The 10,929-nt window shown below is 38.2% G+C and overlaps 1 protein-coding gene across 2 annotated transcripts in view; it reads left to right on the top strand.

Annotated features, from left to right (window-relative positions):
* The window catches only part of LOC112149718 (spectrin beta chain, non-erythrocytic 4), an 89,918-nt gene that overhangs the window by 20,300 nt on the left and 58,689 nt on the right, over positions 1–10,929 (top strand). For both annotated transcript variants that reach the window (XM_024277605.2, XM_024277604.2), the window contains exons 5-13: positions 5,457–5,548; positions 5,649–5,729; positions 5,842–5,957; positions 7,442–7,554; positions 7,623–7,810; positions 8,085–8,202; positions 8,281–8,439; positions 9,792–10,094; positions 10,168–10,318. In XM_024277605.2, coding sequence (XP_024133373.1) covers positions 5,457–5,548; positions 5,649–5,729; positions 5,842–5,957; positions 7,442–7,554; positions 7,623–7,810; positions 8,085–8,202; positions 8,281–8,439; positions 9,792–10,094; positions 10,168–10,318 — 1,321 coding nt within the window. The remainder of the gene's footprint in view (positions 1–5,456; positions 5,549–5,648; positions 5,730–5,841; positions 5,958–7,441; positions 7,555–7,622; positions 7,811–8,084; positions 8,203–8,280; positions 8,440–9,791; positions 10,095–10,167; positions 10,319–10,929) is intronic.

Here is a 10,929-nt window from a genome sequence, read left to right as displayed (position 1 = left end):
TGTGATAATAAATACTTATTACAATTTGTTTAATACAGTTTCTAAATTACAGGAGACAATAATATTCAGGACTCTTCTTGATTTGTCCTCTTTTGCTTCCCTTATTTTCATCTGGGTTGTTGAGCTGTGCTGCTTCACAATATTTTTGGAAAATAACTTAAAATTTAAATGAAATAAAAAGTTTTTCTTCTCAGCATTAACACATAATATTGTGTTTCAGAGTAGGATGAGAGTTCGGGAAGGGCAGCAGATCTGTACATTTAGTTCCTTAAACACACACTCCTTTTGTTGTATTTTTGGTGTTTTTAACATAATCTTGTAGCATTTTTCTCATAATGCGGGACATATATAACAGAATTTAAAATAAAACTATGTTTCTGAGTATTTCTTTATTTAAATTGTGTTGGATCAGGAGCAGATGAAAACCAGCAGTTGGAAAAAGCTTGAGTTTTTGATTGGGTGGGCCAAAGTACCGCTGGTCTATGGAGAGAATATAATTTCATCCGATTTGTGTGTGCGTAATTCCTAATTTGTAACTCATACAATACATTTCGTGCGTAACTTTATGTCCTTGCATTTGTGTTTTCACATGTATAAAATTTGAAAAATAAAATGTAGACATGCACAACTTAAAACTAGAAAACCTGCACTACCAGCGATTATTATGCTAATGTGAATGCTTTTTGCTGAACGTGGTCGCTGAAGATGCTGAAGAAATTCACTGTAATTGTTGAAGGGATTAACTCCATTAAAGAAGTTGCACATGGATCCACATGTCTCAGCCTCTTGGTCACAACACCAAATTGCATAATACACACATACAAAACTGCATTTATGCACAAATCCGATGTGAAACTCTTTTTTTGTGAGCGCTGGAAGCACAAGGTCCACCTTGACATCCAGAGAGCGTAATGAGTCGATCAACCCTACGTCCCGCTCCACTCCCTGGGTATGGAGAAGGACCTGGTGCTGCCTGTTTCGTTATATAACGGGGCAATATGGGACGAAGGGCTGATCGAGGACATGTGTTGTAGAAATCACAAATCAAGAATTACACAAATCGGAAGAGTCTACTTTCTCTCCGTACTCTTTCGCTACTATTTTGAGGCAGCCAAATATATCCGTTGACGTCTATATTTTCCTCGTCTGAGCTGAAATCTGGCTCTAAACTGTACGACTGCAGAGCTACGATGGTTCTTGCAGGGCTTTTTTTTGTGTTGTTGTTTTTGCTCCTAATGTTAGCTTGGACTTGTAATGTGCTACAAGCTAGCAAGAGAGTGTAAACAAAGGGTTGATGGGGAACTAGAAGGGCTAACTTCCAAAAGTCCCGCCCACAGCTCCTGCTGCTCTGCAGTAAATATGTCTCAAACAAACGACTCAGGCTTTTTGATTTCAGCTAAAATCAGCACATTTAAAATGAAAAGATTACTGGGAACGATTTTACAATAAATTAAAAATATAATGGGAGTTTAAACAGACAGGAGAGGGTTTAGTTATTCAAACAAAATGTAGACGTACAGGAAGATTTTTTTTACCAAAGAATGAACCATTGATAGTTGGATCAGTCACAGGCTGTTTAGCATAGATTCAAACTAAAACATATTTTTTTAGACTTTTTTACCTGTATGTCTTGAAGACTGCGACGAGCTCCTGTTCCATCTGTGCAGGTTTTTGTTTCACCGACTTCTCCAGCCAAACTGCAGAGCCCGACATCAGCTGACTGTGCAGCACATCGACAATGAAGCTGCAGGAAAACAGCTCCAGCACTAAACCAGAGCTCAGTGTTTGCAAAAGTTTCTTATCTGCATTCAAATGTGATAAAAGGAGAGCTGCTATCAAAGCTGTAGATAACTGGACCAAACTTCCCTCTTCAATTTAAGATGTTAAGTCTTATGTTTTCATTATAGCACATTAAATGGAGAATAAACCAGATTAAAAATGAAGTTTAAGCTCTAAAGACAAATACTTGGCACTTAAACTGCGCCTCTTTCTGCCGAAAGGCTTTAAACTGGAAGCCTGGAATCATGAGCCGAGCTTTCCTGGTGTTTAAATTTGAACCGATAACAACATTTATCTCTCGCTCAAAATCAATAAAACATAAAAGCAGTTTAATCTTAGATAAAAGAGGAATTGACAACAATATTTTTAAGGACTACCTGGAAACGATTTTTTTTTCTTTTCGGTTGGCGGGGCCCAAAATTCAGTTCAAATATTTTAGTACAGTTTTGTTAAACTCCTAATGCTTGATGGATTGTTGGACCATTATGGGTTAGGTAGTCAGGAGCCTGGTGGAATGATAAGTACTTTGCTACAACATAATGAAGTGAAAAAGTGAGGGTTTATTTTTGTTTATTATGTGTTACAATAAAGTTTTATTATCTGTCTATCTCTGTGAAGGCTGATTATTGCCAATAAAAGACGTGAAGGACAACACAATTCTCTCAATAAAAATTCTAATCAACCCCTCAGACCAATCTCCTGGTGCCTCTAAGCATTCTGGGTAGTGTACTCATCCACATTATACGATTATTTTTGTGCTTATGGTCCAAAAAAATATTTTTTTGTGTGATTTTTTTTTTTTTTTTAAGATAACAAGATAACTTCCTGTATAAACTCATTAAATTTCAGTTATTTCTTAATTTATTGTTATTTTATGTTTTTAATGTAATTTTTGGATCATGTGACCCCACCCTCTTTGATTATGAACAATAATTTGAGATGAAAACAAACAGTTTTAGGCAGGTAGTCCACGTTAAAGCTCAGACTAATATTGTTTGCTAAACTCGTGAGTCTACATTTTCATTCATCCAAGTTGAGAATAGAATAGAATACAATACAATACAAAACAATAGAAATATTTTATCCATCTCAAGCTGGGAAATTTGGTTCCATCAAAGCAGTCGATTAAAAAAAGCAGTCTACTTGACTTGTTTATCTTCTATTTTTGAAGATGTTTAACCCGAAACATCTTCAAAAATGGAACTTAAACCAAATCCAATTGACTCTTTTATTTTTTTAACCTGCTACTTGGAAACCCTGCTGTCAGTTTGTGTGTGGTTGTGGGGACGCTGTTCTTGTGTTCTTGGTGAGGACGGCAGCAGCTGGTTTCAGGGTGTCATGTCCCCAATTACCTTGCATCATGTCAGAGAGCTGTGATTGGACGAGCGCCTGTCACCTGTCGTAACGCTCCGCTGTGGTTCACGGGAAACGCCTCACAGTCGCAGAAGCTTCTGCCTCTGAGGGCCGCAGCTTTAAATATAAAGACCCAACAGTCAGAGGAGAGAGTCTGCCAAAGAAGATCCTTCATAGCTACGTGTAAAAAAACATTATCAGAAAATAATATGAGCCAAAAAGGATCATTATATGTCCTAATGATACTGTGGAGGTTTCAGTCACATCATGTCCTCAATACAGAAAAGTGGTCGGGGTTGACAGGCCACAGTTGACTTTTTGCCACAGAACAGCAAAAGACAATACGTTTTCTAGTAGTTTTATTGAGTTTTTACATCAGCCTGAAAGATAAGCATTTACCTTACACTGCACTGAAAATGAAAGTGCAAAAGTCCAGATAAATGTTTGTTCTTTTATCAGGATGAGTCAACAAATCATCGTCTGGAACATAAAGAGAAGGAAAGTTTAGATGTTAAAAGCCTCTTTTAAGTTGAAAATTATTTCTTACACAAGCTATTAAGAGTTCAATTTTCATGAATCTTGTTTTCTAATGTCTCTATTTCTGTTTTTACTGCACTTTTCTAAATCAACAAAGTAACAAAAAGCTCCTCTTTGTTTGATTTTCCTGTAATTCTTAACATTTTATCCAGGTTCCATTTTCCGATGGTTGTTTTCTGTCAGTTTAACTCAGAATCTGATTCATTTATTCAAATTGTAAGTGTCTGCCCATCCAGCATCTGAAAATAGCACAAATTTGAAACCACATGTGTCTGTTTGGGCTGTGATGGTTGGTGACTAGTCACATTTCCTGGTTATTTCCTCGTATCTGTGGCAGAGCCTCGTTTTTACGTCGCTGAATTTGAATCGGTTTAAGTTAGCCCCCGGAGACAATCTTTCTAGGATTGTTCGAGTCGTCATGAGCGTCTCCGACTCTTCTCACGTTAGTCTGCATGATCACAAAGTGTGAAAATGTGAGAAAATGTTGGCAGCCTGAAGCATGAAGGCCAAATGAAGTGCCACTTAACATTTATGCAACACATTAATGAGCTGCAGACATATTTCAGCTGAAATGACCCAGGGAATTGTGGGTAAAATATCAGATCTGTTGTTAAGCTACTTGATTGTTTTTTTTTTTTTTCTTTACAATTTTATTTAACTTATTTGGAGCTGTCAAAACCGAGTTATAGCAATCCTCACAATAACAAACTTCAGAACAGTTCAAAGTTGATTTAGGACACCAAAAAACCTTGTTTTTAATAAAGAGGCGGGGCTAAACTGGGGGCTTTATTATCTTAAATCTTCTCTTTTTACTTGGTGGTTCTAAAGAATGTTGGGACTAAGATGAAATGGATCGTCACTGGATTAAAAAAAAATACATCAATCATTTAATTTTAAAAGCTCCTCGCTTTGAGTTTAATGAACTCAGAGCTTAATAGCAAGTACTAATCAAAGAGCAGAACAAATACGTGCTAAAGCAGCTGTTAAATCAATTATTTAATTTTATAGGGTTCTACAGATAATAACTTTTTTATTGTTGTATTTGCAAATCAAAAGTTGTGTGTTTGTTATACATCTCCTAATTTAAATGACTTAAAAAAATGTTTGTTTTAATTTTATTGGACAAAAACAAATCTATTTCCTTACCATAATTAACTTTTTTATGGAATTGATTTCCTTTAAGTTTTTATTTTCTCTGTAACTATTAGCAATCCTGAGAAAATATTTCAGTAACACTTTAGATGAGGTTCTGCACAACACCCAATATAATGTTGATAAAGATAGTTCATACGTTTGTTAAGCGTGTAAGTCGTTTATCAATAGGGCCTTTGTAGACAATGGTCACACATTAGATGTTGATGGATCTTACTAATTATGATAATGAACCATATCCAGCTTATTGTGCAAATTAAGGCTCATTGGACACACCTGCCAGGTGAGCAGAAGGACTGGATGGAAGAAGGTCCAGCAGGAGCAGCAGGACGTAACAGTGCTAATAAATGTCTTACTAACACCCTATAAACACATTAATAATGTTTAATAAATCTTGTTAATTAATCTTATTATAAAGTGTCACCATATTTTATTTGTTTAATACATATTTTATTAATTTGCTTCTTTTTAAATAAATCTGAATTGTTTCCTGTTTTTTGTTGGGAAACCTCTCAGTTTATAGGATCTATGTTCTCTAAAACTCCTGAAGCTTGGCTCCAAGTATGGAATCCTAAAGTACAAAATAATGCCCATAAGCTCAAACATCTGCCTTTTTGTGTGTTTTTTTGTATCAGATCCAGGTGATCAAAATTGCGACAGAGGACAACAGAGAGACCCGCTCCGCCAAGGATGCGCTGCTGCTTTGGTGCCAGATGAAGACTGCAGGGTGAGGAAAAGCTCTCAGCTGCAGCAGCATTTTCCAGGCTTCCTGATGAGTCAGAGCGCTGGTGTTTGTGAACGTAGAAAACACTCCACTTCTCCTCCAGGTACTCTGAGGTCAACATCCAGAACTTCACCACCTGCTGGAGAGACGGCCTGGCTTTTAACGCCCTCATTCACAGACACAGGTGAGCCACACCTGCAGACAGCTGCAGCGCTTTACTCCACAATCATCACAGAAAAACAATCGTGCAGCCCCACACGTACACGAGCCACGCTGCTTCCTCTTGTCCCCTCCAGACCCGACCTCATAGAGTTCCACAAGCTGACACGCTCCAATGCAACCCACAACCTGCAGCAAGCCTTCAACGTGGCCGAGCAGCATCTGGGCCTCACCAAACTGCTGGACCCGGAGGGTGAGACTGAGCTCATTACAGCTGCTGGATTGAAGTCTTTTTAAAACAGACTGATTTCAGAGAGCGAAGAAAGTGAAGTTCAAGACAGGAAACTGTCCATCTCTCTAGAATTTCCTAAAAAGAGACTTGTGGGTAAATGAAAACATTAAACCTTAAGATCCCAACAACATAATCAACACTGATGAGTCAAAATATATAAAATTATGGTACAAATTAGTTGATCAAAGTGTAGAAATAATTGAATAATGTAGCAAACTAAGATATAAAAGCTAAATGATCAATTTTGTGATCCCTCCTCTGATAAATCAGACTTTGGGAGCTTTTTTTTATTATTGTTCGTCACATCAGAGCAGGGATGACACAACAACAGAGGCTTTTCTGGAGAAGAAATCAAGAAATCAAAACCTGTGGAAAGAAAATACACTCAACCCGATTTGTGTGTGCATAATTCTTGATTTGTGCGCAACTTTGGACTTTTGTGTGAGTAATTCTTGATTTGTTACTCATATGACACATTTTGTGTGTAAGTTTATGTACTTGCTTTCACATGTACAAAAATTATAAAATAAAAAATAATAATTAAATAAATTAAAATATCTTGAAACTAACTACACACACAAATATTTAAAAAATACACACAAATCGCTTGTTACAGTTGATTCACGATCTAAGATCAAAGTGTCTGATAAGAAAACTTTGATGAGCAGCATTTGAACGCATCACAAACACACAAATCCTGGAGACGTGAAAAGAGTCTCATATAAGATTTGTGCGTAAATGTGGTTTTGTGTTTTGTGTGCGTAACAAGCGATTTTAAAGATTTGTGAGTTGTCAGTTTCATGCTGTCATATTTTTAAGTTTTGTGTGTATAAATTTTATTTTTTCTAATTTTGTGATTTTTGTACACAACTGCAAATACACAAAGTTACTCACACAAGTCGGGCTGAGTCTATTTTCTCTCCATACAACCTTTGTTACCAAATATCAACCATGTCTCTAATGTAAATTAGGATAAACCCCCAAAACTAAAAGTATGATTTGAAACTGTGAATTGAGGTTTGAAAATAAAGTTAAAAACCTAAAACACAAAACAGTCGCTGTTACAAAAAACTTAATTTTTCATTTGGTAACAGTTTAAGATTCATAGTTCCTTATTTCTTTTCAAGTTTTCAATATTTCTTTTAAATAAAAAAAAATTCAAATGTACATTAATTTCAATTTTTTAAGATGTTTCTTTCAAGTTTTTAATTGTTTTCACAATTCTAATTTTAATGTGTTTTTACTTTAAATCATAATCCGTTTTTTTCGTGTACTTTTAACCCAAAGCTTTGTTCTGAAAATGATTGAATATTTATGTTAAAAATCTATTTTTCTTTGCTGTTTATTTTAGTTTTAATTCTTAGTCTCCATTCTAAAATATTCCAACGACGACTAAAAGATCTAAGATTTGGAGGTTTCCTCTTTTCTGTCTCCTTCATGTTCAGATGTGAACACAGAGAATCCAGATGAGAAGTCCATCATTACGTATGTGGTCTCCTACTACCACTACTTCTCCAAGATGAAGGCTCTTATTGTGGAGGGGAAGAGAGTTGGCAAGGTAACCTGAGGACTTTTCTTGATAGAGATGTTTGTTTTTTTCTGACTTCCTTCTGTAACGTTTTGCAGGTTCTTGATAACTGCATAGAGGCAGAAAAGATCATCAGCCGCTACGAAGGTTTGGCCTCAGACCTGCTGGACTGGATAGAGAAGACCATCGCGATCATCAGCAACCAGAAGTTTGCCAACTCGCTGACGGGAGTGCAGCAGCAGCTGCAGGCTTTCACCACCTACTGCACTATAGAGAAGCCCATCAAGTACGACCAGAAAGGAACTTATTTACTTCTACATTTCTTTATTAAAGTGAACTCATCTCTCTGGCTTTCTTTGGGACGATTGCTTTCCCAAGGATTTCCGAAACAAAAGAAATATTATGTAGCTGCTACATGATTAAAATAAAGTTTTTTTATTGCAGTCAAAGCCTTTCTGGCTTTAGTCTATCATTCATTTCCTGGCTTTAGCTTTAATCACAAAACTATAAGTAACCATGTTTTTCAATCAAAAAGTGCGGCTTTTTGTTTCTTTTTTTAGGTTTCAGGAAAAGGGGAATCTGGAGGTCCTTCTCTTCACCATCCAAAGCAAACTCAGAGCCAACAACCAGAAACCGTACGTGCCTCATGAAGGGAAGCTGATCTCTGACATCAACAAGGTCCGTCTTCTTCCATGTCAGGTACAAAACAGTTTTCGTTCTTCCTGCGACGCGTCATTTTCGCTCTCTATTTTCAAGGCATGGGAGAGACTGGAGAAGGCGGAGCATGAGAGGGGCGTGGCACTGCGCAAAGAGCTGATTCGCCAAGAGAAGCTTGAACTTCTGGCTCAACGTTTTGATCACAAAACCACCATGAGGCAAGCGTGGCTCAACGAGAACCAGAGGCTGGTGTCACAGGTGAGGAGGAATCCTGAATCGTCTGCCAAAACCTCGATGTAGAATCCAAAACATGAATACTTTTTATACTTTTGTCTGTTTACATCTATAAATGGGGCTTTTAAAGTGCTGTCTGTTGGTCATGCCAAATTTTTGACAAATTAAAGTAAACTTGAAAATTTAGTCAAAAACCGTCTGTGTGCTGCCCCCTACAGGTTGATACAATGTATTACAGTTGAATTGATTGGTCAAACCTTTGAAGTCCCACATCATGATCTGCAGCTCCAGTAATGATAACAGCCCCGCCCCTCTGACTGGATTTTAAAATTTCGGTTTTGGGTGGAGTCAGCCTCCAATTTCCCTGTTTGGTGACCCTTGAATAAATTCTCCCTGTTCTGTGCTTGTTATCCATTAAACTAAACCACTATGTATTTGTCCTTAATAAAATCACCTTTGATTGCTGCCAAAGGTTCACCTGCAAAAGGGTGGATTTATCCTAGAGACACTAACTGACAGAAACTCCCATCATTTTGATAAAAATTAAAAACCAAAAGGTCAAAAAACAGACTATTATGTAAAAAAAACTCAAATATTTATGCAACGAGAGCTCGTATGAACTCAAATTAAAACTGCACCTCATTGTTTAAATTAGAAATTGTCGAGTAAAGTTCTACACATTATATAAAGGTCAAATATTCCTTAAAGGCCCATTATAAATTCACACTGATTCATTACAGCAAAAATAAAGGAGCTCTAATGCCTCGTTTCCTCTAAGCGGTCCAAACTGGACCGGACCGGTGCGGTATTTTCAACGTCTTTCATTATAAAACGGATATATTTGGCCGGACCGATCGGTACCATTTTTGGTCCCCGTTGGTTGTTGGTCCATAGAAAAGTGTAATGGACTCGTTAGGGCGGAGCTTCTGTCGTCACACGATGTAATCAGAAAGAGTTCTGACTGAGATTGAACAGAGTGGAAATGTTGCCTTGACTGGATCCTGCCTGAAGGGGGCAGTAATGGAACTGTTTGTTTTAGAAACTCACAAGAGAAGAAGAAAAGGAAGCCTCCAGTAACCCGATGCTATGAGAGCAGAAACTGAACTCTAGTTTGAAAAGAGAACAGAACAAAATGACCTAAAATATCTAACAAACTGAAGACACAGATCTTTGTTTTGAGTTTTTCTTTGGTTTAATATCCGTTAAAGATAAAGTGATTTACTCAAAATGAGCTCATCGATCCTGAAAACTCATTTCAACCTGAAGTTCTAATTATGCTTTTATACAAAAAGGAAATATAAATGACAAGTTTGTTCTGTAGCTACAAATACGTCCTTCTTCTCAGCAGAACATCAAACATGTTTCCTCCTTTTTAGGACAATTTCGGCTACGATCTGCCAGCAGTGGAAGCAGCTATGAAGAAGCACGAGGCCATCGAGGCGGACATCGCCTCTTACGAAGAGCGGATCGGCGTGGTCGTGGAGCTCGCCGCAGAGATGGAAGTGGAGGGGTACTACGACATTCGCCGTATCTTGGCACGCAAAGAGAACATCCTGGGCCAGTGGAGTCTGCTGAAGGAGCTGGTGGCCGGCAGGAGGGCCCGGCTGGAGCAGAACCTGGCCCTGCAGAAGACCTTTCAGGACATGGTGTACATGATCGACTGGATGGAGGACACACAGGTGTGACGGAGCTGCATGTGAGGGGAAAAGTGTAAATGTTTGTGTGCATGTCTCACACCTTCAACCCTCTCAGGCTCAGCTGCTGTCCAAGGACTTTGGGAAGCATCTTCTGGAGGTGGACGACCTTCTGCAGAAACACAGCCTGCAGGAAGCGGACATCTCCGTCCAGGCTGAGAGAGTGGAGACGCTCAACGCCGCGGCGCTCAAGTTCACCATCCTGGAGGGTACGCACGCTTTACTCCTCATTGATTCCCATCACGATAACTGTTAAACAGCGTTTTGTTCGATTAACCCGTTGGAACAGACGGGCACGTCAGGCGTCCTGCTGTGCAGCTGTGAGAGAAACGTAATAAAACTCCATCTAAAATAAACCTTAACTTCTTTAAATATTCTGTGATTGACATTTCCTTGAGCTAAAGAGAGAATATGGCATTTATCAGCAGTTTTTGGACAAAAACGATCTTTTATTTAAATAAATAAGGCAGAAGATGAACGTTGATCAGGCAGTTGCAGCGCATAGCCGAAGACCTGCTATGAGGGGCGGAGCAGAACGGAGCTTTCTGCTATTAGAAATCCAACAACAAAGAAACCAATCATTTTTTTATTTTGGGGATGGAAACCAACTAGAATTTTCTAGAAGAACAAGCATCAGCATTGTCTAAAAATTGCAGAAACTTTGCGGTTCACTGCAAAAGTCCCGCCCACTACTCTAAACAGGCGAGCAGTTCAGAGTAGTCAAGACACGCCTCCACCTGAGCAGATTCCAGCCGAGCAGACCTGAGATCCAGCTGGATCGAACTTCTCCAAAAAACATATTTTTATTGTTTTTCAAATA

Source organism: Oryzias melastigma, linkage group LG13 (assembly GCF_002922805.2).
Source record: "Oryzias melastigma strain HK-1 linkage group LG13, ASM292280v2, whole genome shotgun sequence".
Classification (NCBI taxonomy): Eukaryota; Metazoa; Chordata; class Actinopteri; order Beloniformes; family Adrianichthyidae; genus Oryzias; species Oryzias melastigma.
Note: the sequence above shows the minus strand (reverse complement) of the source record. Positions and strands in the feature narration are given on the sequence as shown.